The sequence below is a fragment of the Hoplias malabaricus genome, chromosome X2 (assembly GCF_029633855.1).
Source record: "Hoplias malabaricus isolate fHopMal1 chromosome X2, fHopMal1.hap1, whole genome shotgun sequence".
Taxonomy (NCBI): domain Eukaryota; kingdom Metazoa; phylum Chordata; class Actinopteri; order Characiformes; family Erythrinidae; genus Hoplias; species Hoplias malabaricus.
Genome location: NC_089819.1, coordinates 1,431,014 through 1,454,804, shown reverse-complemented (window position 1 = coordinate 1,454,804; position 23,791 = coordinate 1,431,014). Strand labels below are relative to the sequence as shown.

At 38.4% G+C, this 23,791-nt stretch overlaps 1 protein-coding gene across 1 annotated transcript; it reads left to right on the top strand.

Annotated features, from left to right (window-relative positions):
* The first annotated feature begins 2,493 nt into the window (after window positions 1-2,493).
* On the top strand, window positions 2,494-22,490 carry LOC136676528 (guanylate cyclase soluble subunit beta-2-like). The gene is made up of 14 exons (XM_066653617.1): window positions 2,494-2,541; window positions 8,256-8,329; window positions 8,409-8,503; window positions 10,692-10,852; window positions 10,996-11,095; window positions 11,213-11,413; window positions 11,781-11,884; window positions 12,306-12,522; window positions 15,570-15,890; window positions 17,946-18,094; window positions 18,735-18,881; window positions 19,911-20,065; window positions 21,042-21,226; window positions 22,242-22,490. Exons 1-14 carry the CDS (start codon window positions 2,494-2,496, stop codon window positions 22,448-22,450), a joined length of 2,166 nt encoding a protein of 721 aa, XP_066509714.1. The 3' UTR covers window positions 22,451-22,490.
* Window positions 22,491-23,791: the final 1,301 nt, after the last annotated feature.

Sequence of the window (23,791 nt, the reverse complement as noted above, 5' to 3'; positions counted from 1 at the left end):
TACCTGGGCCAAGGAGAAAAAGGACTGGACTGTTGCTCAGTGTCCAAAGTCTTGTTTTCAGATGTCAGTAAATTTTACATTTCATTTGGAAATCAAGGTCCCAGAGTCTGGAGGAAGAGTGGAGAAGCACACAATCCAAGCTGCTTAAGTCTAGTGTGAAGTTTCCACAATCAGTGGTTTGGGGAGCCATGTCATCTGCTGGTGTTGGTCCACTGTGTTATATCAAGTCCAAAGTCAGTGCAGCCGTCTACCAGGAATTTTTAGAGTCTCCCTCTGCTGACAAGCTTCATGGAGATGTGTATTTCATTTTCCAGCAGAAATTGGCACCTGTCCACACTGCCAAAAGTACCAATACCTGGTTTAATAACCACAGTATCACTGTGCTTAGTTGGTCAGCAAACTCGTCTGACCTAAACCCTATAGACAATCTATGGTCTATTGTCAGGTGTAAGATGAGAGACTTCAGACCCAACAATGCAAATGAGCTGAAGGCCGCTATCAAAGCAACCTGGGCTTCCATAACACCTCAGCAGTGCCACAGGCTGATCGCCTCCATGCCACGCAGCATTGATGCAGTAATTCATGCAAAAGGAGCCCAGACCAAGTATGAGTATATATATATATATATATATATATATATATATATACATATATATTTATTTATATAGGCCTTCATCATCACTCGTCTGCATAAAACCATACTACATACATTTCTGTTCAGACTTTTCTTTAGTTTCTTGAATCAAGCATTTTTTCTGCCCTGCTTACACTATTTCCACTTCAAATATTATAAGCACCTTCTGGGGATGAATATTCATTCATTCATTCATTCATTCATTATCTGTAACCGCTCATCCAGATCAGGGTCGCAGCGGGTCCAGAGCCTACCTGGAATCATTGGGCACAAGGCAGGAACACACCCTGGAGGGGGCGCAAGTCCCTTCAAGTCCCCTTATTTCCTTCCCATGTTCTCTCAGGAAGGGGGCCACCAGAAACACTGAGAGAAGCTAGGTGCTGCCCTCTTGAGCACACTCCTTATGTAGTCCTATAGCACAGCTATTCATGAAAGCATTTCTTTTTGGCATCTTCCCAGTGTATAAGTGCATATCACAATATGCTTTCAAAGTATATAGCCTATAGAAATATAATTAAAAAAAATATGTTTATCACAATGCAGCCAAAATTAGCATAATTGAAGAATACATCATTCCATCTTTCTTGATTGTTCATGTCATTTTATACAGAGCCAAGATGGAAGTTTTCATCTCCTTCATCGAGACAGTCCTGCCTGTTCACGCCCAAGACATTCATACAGCTGCTAAAAAGGTGCTACTCGACACTCTCTGCCTCCTTTGAAGCAACATCATTGTAAGGAATAAGATGCTGGGTTTTTTTTTTTTTTTTGTCCTGAATAATCACTTTTGCTGAAAGGCCAGATACATTCCAAAAGGTGAGCAAGGACATGATCAGTGTTATCTTTTGAGTGGACACTGCTGGGGACAGGATCTCTATGGCCCGATGAGAAGTCCAGGAGGGGTACAACCGTTGAACATTCCTGGAGTTTGTCCAGCTTCTTGTGGTAACCCATCATCCACAAATAGCTTTCACAAAACATCTGTAAAACATAAAAGCATTTTAAAACCTGATGTTCATTTTCAACCCACTTTGAATTATTGGGTTTATGCAAAATTTAAGAGGAATTTCTAATTTAATTTTTTTGTGAGAAAAGATTACAAATAGAAGAAACTAGTATCTAAATAAACTGTCAGGAAAGAACAAACTTACCTTGTTATTTTAGTTGCAGTGTAGTCTGTAGTAAGAATTAGACTGAGTGCACACAGCCAGATAACAAGCTTTTATATGGGCAAATTTATGACAACTGTAGGTGGTTTTCAGGGTGATATAACACCTGATAATAAATATGGAATGTACTGCTTCATGGGTGTATTGCTGAAGGAAGGTTCTGGTCATCCAGTTTTATACAGGACAAACCCAGCATGCCACAGTGCAATGAGACCATGTGATCTCATAAAAAGCATGGATTTTTTTAATAAAGGAATAATTTCATGGAGTCTTCTTGGGAGTTTTCCAGGAAGATGACTAACAGAATTGGCATCTGCAGACAAATTATTTCTAAACAAAAGTGGAGCATGAGCCCTATGCATGACCTTGAAGATTTTCCTCTGAGATGTATAGTCATATATACATACATTTATTTATTTATTTATTTATTTATTGCACCATGGGGTTACGTCACAACTGGTCTCAGTCACAGACACTCTGACCATAAGTTGATGGAGAGTCTGATACTTTCAGTGCACTAATCTGACCTCACTGTGAGAATTCTGCCAGTTCTGATTGGTTTTTTGTTCACCCACTTCCATAGATCATTTTGTACTGGCTTTGTACTGGTCCAAAACGAATCATAAAGACTGCCTCCTTCTACACATCATATCAAAATAGCAGATTTGTGGCGGTTCTTGGCCACGTTAAATGGCGAAAAGCACTCTCCCTAGAGAGTCTGGCAATTTGAGACTACAGGTGAGTTTGACATGTCTGAATTGTGATTGTAATATTGTTTTGATTAGAGCATTTCCAAAATTGCAGATCTTGTGGGGTGTCACTGGTGAAGTGGTGACAGTGTTATGGGTGCCCAAGGCTCAGTTATTCACAAGGGAGCAAAATCTAGCATGTCTGGTTTGATCCCAAAGAAGGGCTACTCTAGGGTTAAAAAAAAGGTGAAAGGGCATCCCAGTTTGTTGCAATTGTAGTTGTGTCCCCATACTGATGTCAATGGGCATCATTGTGGCAGATCATCATATTCTGTGTGATAATCAATGTACTTACCATAATCAATTCATATTATTGAATAAACTTTACTGGGGAAAATGTATTGTGTTGTGTTGTACTTTAGCTGTTGTTTTGGTTTCACTCAAAAATACCTGGATATAGCAATATACATAGGCAACTCCTAAACCTATATTAGCATGTTTGTTAAACTTAACACAAAAAGTAAGAAAAATTGTGTTTGGTAGATTATTTCTTTTTTGTAACAATGGTTCTTGGCAACAAATCTTATACCGTAAGAAAGCCTGTTAGTATCCTGTTAAAATGGTGCCACATTTGTAAGGAACATGCATTTGTGGGATGAGCAGCAGTAAAGCTGAGTATGTGGGTTGTGCTCATGAATAATTTGCCAAATCCACTCTGCCAATGCCAAACAGCTTATTCTGCTGTTTGTTGTGTGTTGGTGTTGGACTGGATGATTGAAGTTTGACTGACGTTTGAAGAAACAAGACATATTGGCAATTTAACAATTAATTGATTTAATAAACAGGAGCCTCAGTAGCATGTGGAAGAACCATACACAGCCACAACAGCCTGGCACCTCCTCCTCATGCTGGTCACCAGCCTGGTCACACACTGCTGTGGGATGGCAGTCCATTCTTCATCCAGCGTTTGTCATAAGTCAGCCAAAGTGGTTGTGTTGGTCACTCTGGCATGAACAGCACGCTCAAGCTGATCCCACAAGTGTTCAATGGGGTTGAGGTCAGGAGCTGGCAGGCCATTCCTTCCTCTCCACCTATAAATTCTGGAGGTAGTCTCTGTAGGGGCGAGCATTGTCATTTTGAAGGATAGAGTTCGGTCCCAGACTGTAAAGATATGGGATTGCCACTGGTTGCAGAATTTCATCTCGATATCTCTCTGCATTGAGATTGCCTCCAATGATGACAAGCCTCGTTATTCCAGTGAGGGACATGCCACACCACACCATCACATTGCCTCCACCAAAAGATGTTACTCTTTCGGTGCAGCAATCAGCATAGCATTCTACGTGTTTTCTCCACACTTTGACCCAATGATCCAACTCCCGTAGGCAGAATCTGGATCCATCTGTGAACATAACGTTCCTCCACATGTTCAGGTTCCAGTACATGTGTTGCAGACATCAGCGCAAATGGGCCGGGTGGTGAAGGGCAGTTATGGCAGGCCTCCTGGCAGCCCAATGAGACCGGAGACTGGCTGTGTGCAGACTGTTCCAGATTGTCTGGGCAGAGAGCTGTCTGCCATATTGTCTTGCAAACCTTGATCGCAAATATGTAGAAGACAGCCTATGGTAACTAAATGCTGAAAGGGTGAGGAAACGATCTTCTTGGGGTGTCATCTTCTTGGGACATCCACTTCGTGGCTTGTCTCTGACATCCCCCTTTACATGGAACTTGGCCTTCAGTTTAGAGATGGAACTAGGGCTCACTCCAAATAATTGAAGTTGCCCTATTACACAGGCCCTAGCATGCTCATGATTGGCAGAAACAGAAGCTCAAAACGAATGTCAATTTTTGCAACAGCAAAATAAGCTGTTTGGCACTGGCAGAGAAGAGTTGACAAATTTTTCATGGGCACAACCCACATACAGAGCTCTACTGCTCCTCCCACAAATGTATGTTCCTTACAAATATGGCACCACAAAAAGTGAAATTAACAGGCTTTCCAACAGTATAAGATTTATTGCCAAGCAGCATTGTTACAACAAATAAATAATTTACCAAATACAAATTTCATTACATTTTGTGCTAAGTTTATTCTTAACATAATTTTAAAAAATTTGTAAGTTGCTCTACAAAATATTGTCTGTCAGTGACATAAATGTCAGTGTAAATAACAGTACTTTGGAATGTAACTCTTAGGGTCTTGATTCATACCATCAAAGCAGAACTCCGCCAACTTGTTAGGGAAGGGCCTTTCCTTAGGGATTGTTAACATTAATTGTACTAGAAAGGAAATGAAAGTAAAACAAAATATATTTTTAGAAGTTTTAGGGAGTTCACAGATCAAATTTTATTGTAACTATAAAACATGTACAGGTTCAAACAGGTCTGATTTATGGTAAACTTCCTTTCACACCCTTAGTAAACAGTAAGAAGCCCAGGTAAAACTGTAATAGGAGGACTGTCATGTGACTGTCCAAACTCTCTGCTGCTGCCCAAAATTCTGGGTGTCTATGTTTTCTTGTAGATCCTGGTACTAGTCCTGAATCACATCCTGCATATTTTTTTCTGAAAATTATTTTGCCTACTTAATGTTGTGGAGCACTGGCATCATTACAAAATAATTTTAAGATGTGTCTGCTGATTTATTTTTTAAGTATAGTTTTCTCCACAGTTATTAAGACATGTGAAGCCAGAACTGCTAGCTTCTAAAACAGCATATTTTCTGATGTAGAAAACTAAAACAGCATCTGATCTACATTGGGGTATTTGAAAATCTCTGCCCAATACATACTAACCAATCACGTTCTACCCAGTGGGTAACCAGTAAAATTTGTTCTTCCACAAAGGCAGCGCCACCAATTCAGAATTATTTTAAGTAGTGATTTTGCACATGAGCTTATTATGAGGGGAGACGTGGGGGACTTCCTACACATCCACAGAGCAAGACTGATTGGGTTTGGTACACTCTGTGGTGGTACCCTCAAGGGAACAAATTGAGTACATTTAGTAAAGGAACATAATTGTACCTTATTTTATTATAATTCATTCATTCATTCATTCATTCATTATCCAACTCAGGCAGGGTCATGGAGAGTCTGGAGCCTATCCGGAATCACTGAGTGCAAGGTGGGGACACACCCTGGAGGGTGTTCCAATCCTTTGCAGGGCAACACACTCACAAATGTTTCTGACAGACTCAATGGACACTGTTGATTCAATCCACCTACCAGTGTGTGTTTCTGGACCAAGGGAGAAAAAAAAGGGCTCGACTCACAACCCCATTTATTTATTTATTTATTTATTTATATTTTAACCGTTACTTCACCAGGTTAGTCCCATTGAGATCACTGATCTCTTTTACAAGGGAGACCTGGCCAAAAATGTAACACAGGGTTACAACAAATAATACACACAAAAACATATTCAGATACATACATCTTATGTAAAACATCTATACAATAATGTTTTCAATCTTAAGTTGATTTTGTAGATTATTCCAGGCAAATGGTGCAAAAAATAGCAAACTGTTTTCCCAATTCAGTCCAAACCTTAGGAACAACAAATCGCAGCATGGTTGATGGGTGGGTTCCATGTGTGACAGCAACACTACCTGTTGCGCCACCATGCCATCCTCTGGCATGCCATTGTTAATTTTTAAATTTGTGTTGATTTCATACAACACAGCACGGTGGCGCAGCAGGTAGGTGTCGCAGTCTCATAGCTCCAGGGGCCTGGAAGTTGTGGGTTCGATTCCCACTCCGGGTGACTGTCTGTGAGGAATTGATGTGTTCTCCCTGTGTCCGCGTGGGTTTCCTCCGGGTGACTGTCTGTGAGGAGTTGGTGTGTTCTCCCTGTGTCTGCGTGGGTTTCCTCCGGGTGACTGTCTGTGAGGAGTTGGTGTGTTCTCCCTGTGTCCGCGTGGGTTTCCTCCGGGTGACTGTCTGTGAGGAGTTGGTGTGTTCTCCCTGTGTCCGCGTGGGTTTCCTCCGGGTGCTCCGGTCTCTTCCCACAGTCCAAAAAAACACACGTTGGTAGGTGGATTGGCGACTCAAAAGTGTCCGTAGGTGTGAGTGTGTGAGTGAATGTGTGTGTGTGTGTTGCCCTGTGAAGGACTGGCGCCCCCTCCAGGGTGTATTCCCGCCTTGCGCTCTGGACCCACCACGACCCTGAATTGGATAAGGGTTACAGATAATGAATGATTTCATATGCCCCATTTATAAGCCCATCGCAAGGGTTTATATTATGTTGTTTTTTTGTTTTTTTTCACAGTTACACAGTTATAATGAAAGATTACAAATATTCACCTCTCCTCCTGGAGAAGATAATGTAATGTACCTTTAGAGAACACAACTGAACTCACTGTTTGAAATTTTAGTGAAAATAAAGTACCTAATATACCTACCATATCTGTTATATATATATATATATGTGTGTGTGTGTGTGTGTGTGTGTGTGTGTAAAGTTATGCTAATAACATAATTTTGGGAGTAGGACCACGCCCGAACTCCTCCTCTCAGCCCTATATACACCCTGCAAATACACGTCATTTCCGCGTCGGACAAACTCGCCGCATTTAGTGCAGAAGACGGATCTCGACTCGACTGCTTCACGACGTCAGCTCGCTCCTCTGCGCTGGGTCATTCCTGCTGTTCCCCATATTCGGAGCCGTGTTTGGCTCAAGTCCACTGAGCCTCCTGTTTTAAACTCGCTCCCGCCTCCACCCTTTTCTCATGTTCATTTACCCAAGGGGGGTCCGGCTTCATACGCATTCATAAGCCGCCCTTAACTCTTCCCCAAAAGACTTCTGAGTTCACCTTCCAGTTTCACCCTCTACGGGCGTGGTCCGTACTAGCAATAAATAAATAAATAAATAAATGATTATTTAGTTTGTGTTTGTGTTTGGTGTGTGTGTGTGTGTGAGAGAGAGAGGAGAAAAGAGAAATTAGGAAGGAGGGGTTTAGATTAATTAAAGACACATGTGACTGGACAGTACTGTCTTGGCCAAAATTTAAAGACATCATTTCAGTCACAAGTGACAACAGCCACTTAACTGGAAAGCTGCAGGCATGGTAAGTGCAAGTCTTTGTTTAAGTAATAAGTATAAAAAATGCCACATATTTTTACTGTAAATGATTTGAACTTCATTGAAGTAAATTTTTAATTGATGGGTGTGATGATGTCCATAAAGATTCATATAAGTTCATACATTTGTTTATGCTATACTTGTTAATTCAAGAATGAAGGTGGTTTGTGTATCGTTTCAAAATATTCATTTTCAGTATTGTGTGTGTGTGTGTGTGTGTGTGTGTGTGTGTGTGTGTGTGTGTGTGCGTGGTAAAGTACTGAAAATAGATATTATCTATAATGCATGAGATTTTAATTTGGGTGTTAATCAGACTTTGTTTCAATGAGTTGCAATGGTATTACCATATCAGCTGCATATTATATTATATCATGTGATAAGACATCAGTAAAACCTATAATAGCTTTTTTGTCAAGTACAGTTTGTGTTTTTCATTTGTATCGATACAGCATTCACTAAATGCCCATTAATGTTTTATATTGTGGCACTGCTGAGATTGGTCCACCATACAAATAATTTCTGCTTGGCAGCTGTCCAAAATAGTGTTTTTTCTCCAGTGCATGGGGAGTTTTCAAAATGTAATTGATAAAATCTAATATGTGTGTATACCTATATAAGAAAGGTAAAACAACAACAAAGTGATTGTCACCATTTTTCTGCACTATTCCTTGTTTTAACAGTATGGCTTCATTAATACATGTCTGAGGACACTTGTGGTTGAAAGGTTTGGAGAAGAGACATGGGAGAATCTAAGGTCAGCAACTGTTTTCAGCTGAGTTGTCCATCTTTACAGTGATATGTCCTTCTTTCTTACCAAAGTCATATTTTTTCAGGTCATTGGCCCAGGTCCAAGACAACTTTATGACTTATGAAATTTACGATGATGTCATCACTCTCCGTCTGGTGCAAGAGGCTTGCAAAATGCTGGGTGAGCTTTAATTCACACAGATTTTGACTGCGAACCAGTGTTTTTAACCTTGAAGGTCAGGGCCAAAATGCATCAAGTGTTGTGGATGTTTCGTGTGATGATAAACCTGTGTTCTTGTAATTTTCAAACTTAGTTAAAGCATTGCTCTTTTTCCAACCCCCATTCATCAACTCTCCTGTCCTGATTTCACAAACATCCTCCTTTCCATAGTTTGTACTGAGTTGTACTTGAGTGTACTTTGCTATTCCTCAATGGGCTCAGGGTTAAATACAGACCGTATAAATGAAGGCAGAGACTAGAAGCAAGACAAAGAATATAGAGGAAGAGCCAGCGAAAGGCTTTCGGGCTGTTTGTGGGCAGTGTTTCCGTAAGCGACGGCCTTGGGGGAATAGTTGTATACTGATCAGAGTGCAAGTGAAAGCTGTGTGTAGGTGTTAACAATGTCCCTGCTGAAGGCTGCCCATCGAGAGCAGCGTGTCACAGAGGACAATGTTCAGTTCAGATCCCTGAGAGCGTGCACGGCCAAGGACAGGTGTGAACCTCAGGACAGGTTGCACATCTGGGCTCAGGTTAATGACTGTTGGGCTTGAAGGACCCAGCTGACACTGTTGCAGCTTAGGAAAAAAGCAAATGAGACATTAACATTTTAGTAATTCTTGAAAACACAGATAGCACTTTGCAGTGAAGATATGAAACTAAATGTGTGCAAAAATGTTAAATCTGGAATAATGTCAAAAAATGAGTTTCTACTACAACATTCATTCCTTTATTCATTTTCTTTAACCACTTCATCTTATTCAGGTTTGTAGTGGATCCGGTGCCTACTCACCATCACAGGATGCAAGGCAGAAACACACCTTGTTACAAATGAACAAATCACAGATATGACACAAAATAAATGATATTGATGATTGTATGATATTCTGGTTACACATATACATAGATAGATAGAATTAATAGAAATTATTATAGAAGGCCTTCAAGAAGGAAATCCAAAAAAAGTAATAGTAAAAATGTTGGTTGTTCCCAGTCAGCTGAGGAAGTTAATGCAAGGAAAAATAGGAGTAGAAGTCAAAGTTTCAGGATTGAAAACTCAAGCAGTATGCCTCAATAATAGCAAATTGGCAAGACAAATCAAAAACAAATGTGCAGAACCAGGACTCAATTCTGTGACAGGAGTGTAGGATTCTGCTGAATGTATTGGTATTTACAAATAGAAAAGTGTGAATATTTGGATGAAAGGGATATTCAGTGATAATTAACAAATTTTGGCTGGCCAGGGAGATGTTGTGGGAACTTGGTGCTGTTATTATGAAGATGACGGTCGAAAGAAAGCTCAGATATACATTTACATTTGGACATTTCCCATTCCATCAACAGAATATAGATTTGTGGTGACCAAAAAAAGCTGTTTCTAAGACAATAATGCACCTTGCCACAGAATAAGGCATAATAAGGAAATGGTCTGGTTCTCAAACTGACATTTATAATTGACAAGACTCCACCCTGTAAAGTTTGTGTATAAACTGTAAACTGCTATTTGAGAAAGCTGGAACAGTTTAATGTAGAATATATATATATATTTTTTCATTCATTATCTGTAACCCTTATCCAATTCAGGGTCGCGGTGCCTACCTGGAATCATTGGGCGCAAGGCGGGAATACACCCTGGAGGGGGCGCCAGTCCTTCACAGGGCAACACACACATTCACTCACACCTACGGACACTTTTTATTCGCCAATCCACCTACCAACGTGTGTTTTTGGACTGTGGGAAGAAACCGGAGCACCTGGAGGAAACCCACGCGGACATGGGGAGAACACACCAACTCCTCACAGACAGTCACCCGGAGCGGGAATCGAACCCACAATATATACATATATATCGTGATTCTGTCATTTATGCAAGGGGTAGTAAATGATGAGAAAACGACATTATGTCACACATCCAAAATTAATCCATTAATCCATTTGGTCATTCAATATGTCATCCTCTAATATCGTAATACAGGGTCATCCCATTCTTGGTCGAGGACAATCTGGAGTCTTTGTATGGAACCACATACAAAATAAATATATGAAATGAAATAACACTCTGAAACAATGTGTTAATATAAAGATCTGCTACAATTTCTCTGTAGGTTGAAGTGTTCTGAAAATCTACCCTGCTTTGTGCTTTGTCTTCTAGATGTGACCTCCGAGGTGGTACTAAAGCTGTTTGGAGAATACTTCTTCAGCTTCTGTAAGATGTCTGGCTATGATACAATGTTGCGCACACTTGGTGGAAACTTGATAGAATTCATTGAAAATCTTGATGCCCTTCATAGTTACCTGGCATTATCCTATCAGGTTCGATACTTTTTACAGCTCTCTGTAAGCACACTCATTTGCAGTAAATATGTCATTTTAAGGAGTGTGACCACATGAATTAATGCAAACTCTTTGACTTACATATTTAAAGCACTTTCATTCATGCTATAATCTCATTTCAGGAGATGAACGCTCCTTCTTTCCGTGTGGAGCGAACGAATGATGGAAGGACAATGCTCCACTATTACTCAGACAGGAAAGGACTCCACCAAATAGTACCTGGTACACAATTTTATATACACACATGTTGACTCTGTGACATTGAGATCAACTTCAGAGACTAATTCCAAAGAACCTGTGTTCTTCCACTTTTGTCTTGTTTCCATGACTACATGGCAGGCATAATCGAAGCAGTGGCAAAGGACTTCTTTGGTAGCAAAGTGACCATGACCATCCTGGAGCAGCCGGAGGAGGAGGAACGCACAGGGAAGAAAGAGCATGTTATTTTCCTCATGACACAGATAAACGAAGGGGCCAAGACAGAGGTCCACCCAAAGAATGTGCCCGAACCCAAAAAAGTTGCACAAAAGGTCATGTTAGGTAGGTCCACCAGGAACAGAACTGTCATCTACATCATTAGGCCTATGTTCTGTTTCCAGTATCACTTTATTTCTTGCATACAGAAAATATTAATGTATTACATATTTTCTAGCATTTTAATCAGAGCTGACATCGAAAATGCACAGTGTCAATGGCCTGATATAAACAGCATATTTCCATATATGAAATCTAAAATAGTATATGTTTTATTGATTAAGATCATTGCTTCTCAATGACGTGGAATGTGGTATGTGTAAAAATGTAAAAATAAATCCTACCTTTGTTAACTTTTTGGCATAGCTGCTAATACATACTCTCAAAACCCTACCAGTGGGATATATATTTATGCCTTTTTTTTCCATTTCAGACAATATTCCACACTCTTTCTACCCCAGCTATCCGAGGAGACTGTGGATTGAGGAGAAAGCCTTTTGCAATTCTTTTCCCTTTCATATTGTCTTTGACCAAAATGTAAGTCTTCAGAAAACTTGCAGAAGCTGTTAAACCAAAGAATGTGACTGATATACAGTGTGATCAACACAATCTAAAGAGACATTGATAGATTGCTTCAGAAAGAATTCTGACACAAAATCTTCCAATACTATGGCGCTATAGAATATTGTGCAGATTTCAGAGGCGAGATTTCATATCTTTTGACTGAGTGTGTTTGAAGATTGCTTGGGATGTGAAACCAGAGAATGCAAACTTCTGAAACTGAACTTGGATAGTGTTTAAAAATGTATCAGCAGATTTTCTTGAAAACATGAGATCTTGTTTTATGCTTGATTTTTTAAAAAGTACTAGGTATGGCAACAACACAAGAACAACATGTATGATACATTAAACTAAACTGAAATTCACAACAACACCCCAATGACATCTGTTTCTGCAGCTTGTAGTAAAGCAGACTGGTGTGAACATTCAGAAGTTTGTACTGGGCCTGCAGAAGAGAGGGACACGATTGGATGAACACTTCACTGTGGTTCATCCTGAGGTCACCCTCAACATTCACAGTATCAAGAAGTTCATCAACAGCCAGTTTGTGCTGAAGGCTAAGAGGGAGAAACTTCCTGAGGACTTAAAAAATCAAGCCATGCTCAAGCTTCGAGGTACTATCATTTTACAGATGATTATTAATGGAATACTTGCAGAATATTGATCTGGACATTTGTGAACTTTGTGGACATTAGAGCTTTAATTTAAGATTAACCTAATAATAAATATATAAATTGAATAAATTATTAGGTATAGTTAATGAAAAAAGGCATAATTAAATTAAATATGGGCAGCACAGTGGTGCAACAGGTAGTCACACAGGGACCTGGAGGTTGTGGGTTCAAGTCTCGGTCCGGGTGACTGTCTGTGAGGAGTTGGGTGTGTTCTGCCCATATGGTGTGTTCTCTCTGGGTGCTTCAATTTCCTCCCCACGGTCCAAAAACACACGTTGGTAGGTGGATTGGCGACTCAAAAGTGTCTGTAAGTGTGAGTGTGTGAATGAGTCTGTGTCATCCTGTGAAGGACTGGCCCTTTCCAGCAAGTGTTCCTGCCTTGCGCCCAATGATTCCGGGTAGGCTCCGGACCCAACACAACCCTGAACAGGATAAGAGGTTACAGATAATGAATGATTTGTTTTTACATTTATTTATTCATTTATGGGTCTTTATGTTAATTGGGCGGTCTGTGCTAACCTCAGTCTAAAGATTGGTTAAAGAGGGGTTAGAGAGGGCTCGGTGACACCTAGTGGCAAGTACTGGCAAGTGTCATTTACTGAATGGCATGCGTCAGTTTGTAAACATAAAAGAAAAAACACAAAACAACTCATCTCAGACTAACCTAGTAACTCTGATCACTCTGAACACTAACCACACCAGCAAATAGCCATGGAAATTAAATTCCTAAGTTAGTATTTTCCCCTGTCACCATTCCTATGGCTCCTGGCTAGTGATCAGATTCACTGATTTAATCTGAGATGAGTTGATACGTTTCTTCAGCTTAATACTTGGTTTGTAAAGGGCAAGTGTCACCCTGTGAATGATTCAGAGACTAGTATTTAAGTGTCATTATGTGGCAGATGCCATTTATTTACAGGCACATACCATTCAGCAGCACTATCGAATCGGACCACTTTGGTGCAATTTGGTCAATAATGGGGGGCTGGGTAACGTCACGTATCAAAATACTTCTTAATAACTCATTAATTAAAAATAGCACAAATATTTGTTCTAATGAATGGAAAGGTTTTTAATCAATTTCTTATCATATGAAAAGCCATTTTTTGTGTTATTAACACATTAATTTTGACATGCCTTAAAACATTAAAATGTGTTGCTTTCTCAAGTTGGAGGAATGCTTTTGTGTGTGTACTTTTTAGTGTACACTAGTATGTAATAATAGAGCAGCATTTAATGAAAAAATGAAGGACCTTTAGTATGAGTTGGAATGATGGTTGTGATTCAGAACTAATTTACCACAATCAAAGCATCAGCTATTAATATAAAGCTTTCTGAGTAAAGTAAAGGCTGCTATTACAGGAAGGTGGAAAGGTGTTCACATTTTCTGTTAATACTCTTTCAAAGAAGATTTTGAGGAAGTGTCTTCACACATTTGGACATATATTGTGGCCAGTTTTTCCCACAAGAAGAGTCTCAGGACCCTTAAAATAGTCCAACTGAGGTACACAGACAATATGTAGACCATCTGGGGAACAGACCTGAGAATCAGTGGGATGGAATAACAATAATAGTGTTCAAGGAGACATTTGCACTAGATGGCACATTATACATTACAAATACACACAATATAGTGCACAGACATAAGTGTAGAAGTACTTTGGGTTAATGCAAAACACAGTGGTGTGTGGATATAGGCTATTATTTTTCTAGGTGGTATTTGACAGTCATTGCTGTTAAGGAAAGCATCCAAAAATATTTGTTTGCTGCTTTGGCTGATTTCTCTTAGCAAACCCTCTTCATTTCAAAGTTATGAGGGTCCCGCTGATGGACTATTAATTTCAGCAAGGAAACAAACGGTCTTGATATGAATCACTGAACATGAGTGTGTTTGTGATTTTAATTAATTGATGAGTGAGTGAATAAAGTGTGTCACAAGCCATTAGGAGCATTGCATTTAAAAAAAAATGTTGTGTGATTCAAATCAGGAGGTTGACCAGGCATTGTGAGCATTTTCTTTTTTTTTTATTGCATGTCTTGGGTTATTTTAGTGAAGGCATCACTAAATTTCACTAGTGAAATTTTACATCGTTTTATCATAACAATCTAAACACTGATCAATCAGTACTTTTTCTCATAAGAAGTGAAAACTTTAGATTCCTGTATCTGCTTCTAATCTCCAAGAATGGTGCCAATGAACTGGAATAAATTGATGGTAATCAGATATAATACTGGGTGTCCTCAAGGAGATGGTTGAACTTGTCCAGTGAAAATCTTGACATTATATGTATATCTAAGCAATAATATACAAGAGAGCAATTTCTATAACACGAGATGCTGACACAGATGTACTGCTGCCATAAGCAAGAGGCACAGTTCCAAAGATCAGTACCCCATGTCAGGTTTGGTGTTTCTTTCCTTCCTGTGTTCTGTTCCAATTTTGTTTTTGTCTGGTTCTCTTGTCTCTTTTCTGTGTTTTGTTTTTATTCTACACATGCTTGTTTTCCTTGTGTTTAAGTAGTCACACCCCTGTCACGTGTTTGAACCTTCCAAAGGTGTTCCATGTTTCCATATTCCTTTTTCTTGTCCCTTGTCTGCCATTCGAGGTTTTTGGTAATTTCCTAGTGTCTCTTGTTTCTATGTCTCACTGTTCTGACTTTGGTATTTACTTTGTCTTTAGGGCTGGCGTCATTGCTAGGTTACTTGTGTGTGTGTGTGTGTGGTAGCGTAATACTTGAAGAGCTTTGGTCAACGTGCAATTTTTGTGCAATAATGGCAATCCTAGAACAGCCCTCAGCCAATTAGAATCAGCACTAACTGTGGTATAAGTATTAGTTGTTCTGAAGCTCATAAAGGCTATACACTACAGAAAAACAACATCTATTTAGGTGCCCAAGATTAATCAGGTGCCTAAATCATTTCAGCAGTACTGTACATATGAAATAGTTTCTGAAATATTATGCACAAATTTTGTGTTTGTCTTTCAGGTCAGATGGTATGGATGGAGTCTCTCCGTTGTATGATATATCTGTGCTCGCCTAAGCTGCGTAGTTTGCAGGAGCTGGAGGAGCAAGGGATGCACCTGGCTGATATTGCTCCACATGACACTACCCGGGACCTCATCCTGCTTAACCAGCAGCGACTGGCTGAAATTGAACTCTCGAACCAGCTGGAGCGCAAGAAGGAAGAGCTGCGCATCCTCTCATGCAACCTTGAGGTGGAGAAGAAAAAGACAGAGACACTGTTGTATGCCATGCTGCCACAGCATGTCGCTAACCAGCTGAAAGAGGGCAAGAAGGTAGCAGCAGGTAAAGTAGCCAGTGGACTGAGGGACCTGCAAAACTTGACAAATTGATATTCCTCTGTCCTTAGGAGGTGCTTTGCTCTTTGAAATGACCCCACTTTTCAAAACATGCAACTTTATTTGCCCCAAAAACATATTGGTGAAATCATACCAATGTATCCCCATTACAAAAAAATCATGCTAATATGTTGCTGACTCAACCTCTCACTGGTGTCTTCTCTCTGTTTTCTGCAGAGAGTACAGTTTAAGAACATTAAGGTAGTCCCTACAAAATATCATCCACACCTTAAGCTACAAACATATGTCTGTAGAGTGGTGCAGTGGGTGATGTACGCTATTTTACAGGTTTTACTGTCCAGACACTGGAGTCAGTGGTCCGTTCACTGGTTGCCAAGCTAACCAATCTTGCTCTAAAGTGAGGTTAGGACTGCTCATCGAATAACAAATTAAAGTAGAAATGTGGAAATAAAGAAATAATAAATATTTTGAACCACATATTTAGGCCCTAGACAAACAAATGTAATATTGCTCGCCTTTTTCCTATGCTTTCTGTTAAAGATACAGATATTTTTCACCCATAATGTCCTGCAAGATTACTGAGGTCCTCTGACAGTGGTCTTTTTTCAGTACCTACATTCAGATAAGTTAATACTGGGGGTGGATCATTCTCAGTGGTGGACAGTAACTAAATAAATGTAATTTGTTACAGTACTTAAGTGGTTTTTTTTTTGTGTATCTGTACTTTACTGCAGTATGTTGTATATTTAATTTGGGGAAACTTTTTATTTTAACTTAACTACATTTCAGAGTCATGTATCTTACCTTTTACTCCACTACATTATGAGTAATCTGTCGTTACTTTTGCCTCACACACAACAATATATTTAATTTTAAAAACAAAAGAATCGCATAATCACACCAATCAAGTTACAGCGCACACTTAGTTAAAGGGAATCGGCCCAAACAGAGCTCTCCAGTTCAGCGTCAGTGCAGGAGCATTGAGTGCGTATGCCAAAAGAAATGATGAAAATTGGAACCTGCTACAGCACCCCTGGCATCATCAAGAATTTATACAAACTCTTTCCATTTATGAACAATGGCCTACAATGCTTACATTTTTATTTATTTTATTTATTTTATTAAATTAAGCTTGTAACTAAATTGCCCATAAATCTTAATTCAAAACAGCTTGTTCACAAAACGTAATTTCACAGCAGTTTGGTTCAACCTAATGGACAAAGTTTGCCTTCAGTGCTTTATGTTTTATGATATTTTTAATAGATATCAATGTCACACTAATTAATGACATTGTATTGAAATATTGCTGAACCAAGCGTGACTCTGAAGTATTTTTACATAAAACAAGTTGATTAATCAAGAGTCTTGTTTCAAAAATAATAATAGGAAATTAAAACCGTAGTAAATCGTGATACTTGTACTTTTGATACTTAAGTACATTTGAAGAACGTTTACTTGAGAGAAAATCTAAACTGAGGACTTTTACTGGAGTAATATTTTACCTTGAGTATCTTTACTTTCACTCAAGTACATGATTTGTGTACGTAGTCCACCACTGATCATTCAGTATTATGGCACCCAAGCTCTGAAAATCTTCTGGAACTTCTGTTCTCCTCTGCAGTTATCTTTCTCTTTATTTTTTTTTCTTTATCATTCCTCCAATGTATCACATTCATGTTATGAAACTGTAACTATGACATCTGTGGCCTGGATGTGTCAGAAATTGTATATAACCCATTTTAAACATGGCTACGCTCATATGGTGGTCCCACTCTATGTAGAATTTTTTGATTCATTTAGAGACATCAAAGCAAATTGATATTTAATCTGGTTTGAATTGCACTTTGTAGAAAAATATGAAAAGATTAAATATTTCATTATATTTGTTTGCAACTTTTGCAAAATGATTGTATCGCTTTTTTAAGGTCCAGTCCAAATGTTTTAATTGCCTTCATCTGTCTGTCTCAGGTTTGTACAGTTTTCATATTAGGGTAATTCATTCGTTGTATTAATTCTCTTTCTTGATGTTTCTTCCTCTTAGGAGAGTTTAAGGTTTGCACCATTCTCTTCAGTGATGTGGTCACCTTCACTAATATCTGTGCAGCCTGTGAGCCCATCCAGATAGTCCACATGCTCAACTCAATGTACTCCAAGTTTGATCGCCTCACAAACGTCCATGATGTCTACAAGGTCAGAAAATCATTATGTTTATATTTCAGGTTTATGAAGCATGTCTAAGTAATTGTGCGCTGATTCAGTGCATCTAAATGGTTCTCCAAGATCAATGAAATAAAGTAAAATAAAGTGATAATAAAAGTATTTCAAAATTGCCTTTTTTGCACAGTTCTTAGTAGCAAGCAAGTCATTAACAACTTATGAAACATTTCATTCATTGTCTGTAACACTTATCCAGTTCAGGGTCGCAGTGGGTCCAGAGCCTACCTGGAATCATTGAGCACAAGGCAGGAACACACCCTGGAGAGGCACCAGTCCTTCACAGGGCAACACACACTCGCACATTCACTCACACCTACAGACACTTTTGAGTCGCCAAATAACCTACCAACGTGTGTTTGTGGACCGTAGTAGGAAACCCACGCAGACATGAGAGAACACACCAAACTCCTCACAGACAATCACCCGGAGCAGGACTCAAACCCACAACCTCCAGGTCCCTGCAGCTGTGTGACTGCGACACTACTTGCTGCCACCCACTTATGAAACATTTGTGATATGTAATTTATATTGAAAACACTGCACCAAACATTCTGAATAGAAATGTTTGCTGCAGTTTTTAAACTGAAATCACATGACTGTGCCTTTACTACAGGTAGAGACAATTGGTGATGCCTATATGGTTGTTGGCGGTGTGCCGATCCCCAAGGACACCCACGCTGAACGAGTGGCAAACTTTGCCTTGGGTATGAGGATTGCTGCGAGGGAGGTGACCAATCCTATCACAGGGCAATCAATACAGGTGTTGGTTCTTTTCTGTGTGTAACTGTGGTGGTGGGGTTACGTGGGGGGAGGAAGGGGTGCTGATTTGTGTTAGAGCTTGCTATACTTATATATTAAAATTTATAGTAAATATATTTTACAATATGAACATCAGCTTTTAAATCCCAGCACAAATTTTGCTTCCATTTAATTTCCGGTATTTCTTTTTGTTTATATTTTATTTTTTGTTTTCCCTCTCCTCTCAACTTACCATATGTATATTTTTTTTATCTTCCTATATTGTAAATCGGTAGATGATTTTAAATATGCTTATTATATATAAATAAATATTACTTGCTTACTATATAACTTACTAAATAAATGAAAAAAATATATAGTATATAAATATAATATTAAAAAATAAAATATTAAAATATAAATAAACATTCCAGGTAGGCTCTTATATTATAAAGTGCAGTGTGTCATTTATATTAGTGTACATGTATCTACAGCCAATCTGGTGTGTGCAAATCATTATTATTGTTTTTATTATTATTATTCTGCTAGATATGTCTCTGACTTAAAAATCCCTATAAATATATTGTGTGTGTGTGTGTATACGTACTTATATACATACTTATTTATAGTGTATATATTGTAAGTAGTAAAGGGTATTCTCTAACTATAAAACAACAAAGTTCTCCTCTATGGCCTGTAGAACTCAGAATAGAAAGTGATTGTAGAAACAAGGAGGTGGTCATAAAGGTATTGCACACACACATTGTTTTCCTAAAATGTTTGTCTCTGTAACGTATGGGAACTAATCCTTGTTTCATATCACTTTACAAGTTGAATCAGGCTCCTCAAATCAATGAATTTTCAACTATTCAGTGTCAGCCCTAAATATTACACTCAAATGTAAACATGCTCTTTCCAGACAGGTTAAAGAGGGAGTTCAGTTAACAGTTGTTTGGAACTAGAGATGACAATGATCATTAATTACAAAAGAATTAATGCAACTAATATTTTTTGAGTTAGATTAATGATGCTCTGTTCTTGTATGTTCCAGATCAGAGTAGGATTACACACAGGTCCTGTGCTTGCTGGTGTTGTGGGTGAAAAAATGCCCCGGTACTGCCTGTTTGGAGACACGGTCAACACAGCCTCTCGAATGGAGAGTCATGGAGTCCCAGATCACATACACCTGAGCCCTTTTACATACAGGTAATCCACAGGCTTAAATCTACATACAAACACAACTGGAGCTACACAACCACCATCCCTGGACTGGTAAACTTTTACTTATATCTGTAAACTTACTGGCACTACATACATCTTGGTGCCATTGCTTACTAATGTTCATCAAATGTTTAATATAAGAGGTGTGCAGGCCCAGAGTTTAGCTTTAACCCTAATCTAACACAAATATAAATAATTAAAATTTTCTGGAACAAGTAAAAATTTGAAACAATATTACAATAACCACAATATTAAACTACAAAATTGTCCAGCCAAGGTCTTTCTTGTTTTACGCTGGAATGTTAAATAAATTTGTTTAAAAAAAATGTTTTTCACAACCGTTGGAATTTGAACTGCTGCTGAACGGCAACATTTGGTCACAAACCAAATGCAGCTTGGCCTGTTTGGGAGCAGTTTGGCTTTCAACCAAATAAGAATTGAGAGCCAGCCAAATTAGATGAGCAACAAGCAAAATCTGTGCCAGAAAGGTCAGGGAAAAAAGGAAATACATTGAATTTGAGACCTCATCTAGCTACCTATCATCCTATTAAAGCCCAACTGCCTCCACCAGCAGCAAGTCAAGCCTCAAATGAACAGCTCAGGCCAGTTCCAGCCAACAGTGAGTAGCACTAGAATTAGGATAAATTAAGTAATTTGGGGTGAATTAAATTACAGCAACAGCCATAGTGTTGGGTTCAAACTCTCACTGATGGCAAGTATGAGTTGCTTATATTTGAACATTATTTTCAAATGTAATATTTTAACTCTGAACATTGTTATGGCTCCCATTATAAAATAATGTGGACATATTCCTTTATTAATTTATCTTCTTTAACTACTTGATACTGCTCAGGGTTGCGGTGGGTCTGAAGCTAACCTTTAATTATTGGGCACAAGGCAGGAACACTGGAATGTATGATGAAGAATGTAACATAGAAGCACTTGCTTCTGTGCTCTCTAGGGCTCTGAAGGATAAAATGTTTGACATTTGTGAAAGAGGGGAGATCCAGGTGAAAGGCAAAGGACTCATGACCACATACTTCCTGCTTCAGAACCTCCAGTTCTCTGAGGAGCAGATTATGGGCAAAGGGAAGGAGACGTATGTTTACAGAGACGATCACCAAGAAGAAGAACACAGCTTAGACAGTAGGGGAAAGGGAAACTTTTTTTTCTATCATCTTGCTTTTCACTTGCTCTAAAGCATGGACCTTGAAACTTATTCTGTTTTAGGCACCTGAGGATATTTAAATTAAAAATAGAAATGTATTTACTAATAAAAACCCATTTTAAAATACATATATTTTATTACATTAACATTAAATACAAATAACAAATAATAATAAAAAAAAAATACATAGCAATAGTACCATGTGATGTTTATTTCTTTCCAAACTTCTCCTCTTGGAAGCTTAGTATTATTTGTATTTATCATTAAATAACATGAGGTTAATGTCCTTGCCCTTTTTTTTTGATTATATAATATATAACATAATATAATGATATTTGGTGATTTTACATGAAAAAATACACTTATTCCACAGTATTGGTGTGGTTCTCTGGTCTGGTAAAACAATGTAAACTAATGCAAGCCTTGCAAATTAGTTCTCATGATGACACACCAAGTAAAGGGACTCCTTTTAGGTGTTGTGTGTGTGTGTGTGTGTGTGTGTGTGTGTGCTCCTGATGTATATCATCACTGTCCAATGAATAACATGTTTGTACATTTTGAGTTTACTACATCATTTGAACCCAGCAATTCACCTGCACATTATGTATGAATTTCATGACAAATGGCCCCATAGAAATTACAAAATTACATGGAGTATACAATAAAACAATCTTTTTGTATTGACTTCCATTGAAAGTTAAGGTTTTTTCCTATTTATACATGTATCACTATTTTTGGAAATACATATTTTTATTTGACAGTGATGATATTTTAATTTATTTTAGTTACATTTGTTTGTTTTTGTTGTTGGTTGTCTGCAAGGACATTGGTGATAAAATTATTTTTGGTAAGCCCACCATGCTTTTTATACATTCTGGTGAACCCATTTGGCCCCTTATTTCCATGGTCTATGATTTTTTTTAAAAATGGTGACACATGATGTTAAACACACACAAACAACATATAACCCGTGCAAATTCTCATCTTTCTCAGATGAAATAGTGGAAGAGAAGCTTGATGAAGACGAGCAGAAATCTATCAATGAGCACAGCAGGTGCTCCTCTGCCCACCTCTCCGCTGAAGATGTCACTTCTACTGACTCAGTATCACCGTACTACTTGGCAGATTATTCAGAACCAGTGGAGAACGACCTTCCTACAGAAAACATCAACGTTAATTCCCGCTTGTGCACTCTGCTGTAGATAATACATTATTCTTACATCCACTTTTCTTAGGGACATGTAAACTGCAATGACCTTCATGTTATCCTGCTATTCTTCACTTTAATAAAAAAAATAATAATAATAAAATACAAAATATAGAAATACCTACCTTGTATCAACTTTCATTGTCCATTTTATCAGCACCACTGATCATAAAGGAGCACTTTGTATTTCTACGATTACAGACTGTAGTCTACTTGTTTCTTTGCATAATTTCTTATTCTCAATTCACTCTGTTCTTCAATGGCCAGGACCACCACAAAGCAGATATCACTTGGGTGGTGGATTATCCTCAGTGCTGCAGTGACACTGACGTATTGATGGTGTTGTGCTGGTATAAGTGAATCAGACACAGCAGTGCTGCTAGTTTTTAAAACCTTCAGTGCCACTGCTGGACTGAGAATAGTCCACCACCCAATATCCAGCCGACAGCATCCCGTGTCCACTGATGAAGGACTAGAGAATGACCAACACGCGACAGATGAGCTACTATCTCTGACTTCACATTGACTATGTGGACCAGCGAGATAGAGGTGTTTAACAGAGTGCACAGTGAAAGGAAAATGTTTAGTAACTTCGCTGTCTGATCCACTTGTACAAGAACAACACACACTGACACACCACAACAACATCAGTGTTACTGCAGCGCTGAGACTGATCCATCACTCAAATCATACCTGCTCTGTGATGGTCTTGTGGGGGTGCAGACCATTAAAAACTGATTTGGTACTAAAGTATACAGAGAAACAGGTGGGCTACAGTCTGTTTTTGTAGAACTACAAAGTGCTCCTGTATGGTCAGTGGAGCTGATAAAATGGACAATGAATGTAGGTACAAAGTAGATAATCCAGCGACCATACTCTGCTCTAGATAATATATTATTCTAAACATCCATACTAGTAGACAACTTTTGAGATTTTTTTTATCTTGTTCTTTATAATAATATTTATTAATTATTAGTGGCTTTTTACACAATTTCTAACATAAAAAAAAAACCAATAAATTGTGGAATTAAGTGAAATTCATAAGAGGTTAAAATTTCATGCCTCTAAAAATATAGGATAGTAGGTTGCCATTTTGGCGCAGTGGTGTAATATGGGCCCTTTGAAATCAAGAAGTTCAAGCTCTAGCTGAAGCTGTAAAGACTGAATGATACACAAAATCATAAAACTAGATAAAGCTTGTTTTTCCTTGCTGCATGGACAAGAGAATTTATATTTTGATGTCAAACCAAGTATGACAATCTAATCCTACTGGGAATATCTATTCTTAATAAAAGTATTTAAACAATGTATTTAACATATAAGGACATAAAAAAAT

Excerpts from the sequence above, each read along its gene's own strand:
- LOC136676528 (XM_066653617.1), top strand. The coding sequence starts at position 2,494 with ATGGCGAAAAGCACTCTCCCTAGAGAGTCTGGCAATTTGAGACTACAG. Across the intron at positions 18,882-19,910 it reads TCACAGGGCAATCAATACAG|ATCAGAGTAGGATTACACAC; the intron begins GTGTTGGTTCTT and ends TGTATGTTCCAG. Across the intron at positions 20,066-21,041 it reads CTGAGCCCTTTTACATACAG|GGCTCTGAAGGATAAAATGT; the intron begins GTAATCCACAGG and ends TGTGCTCTCTAG.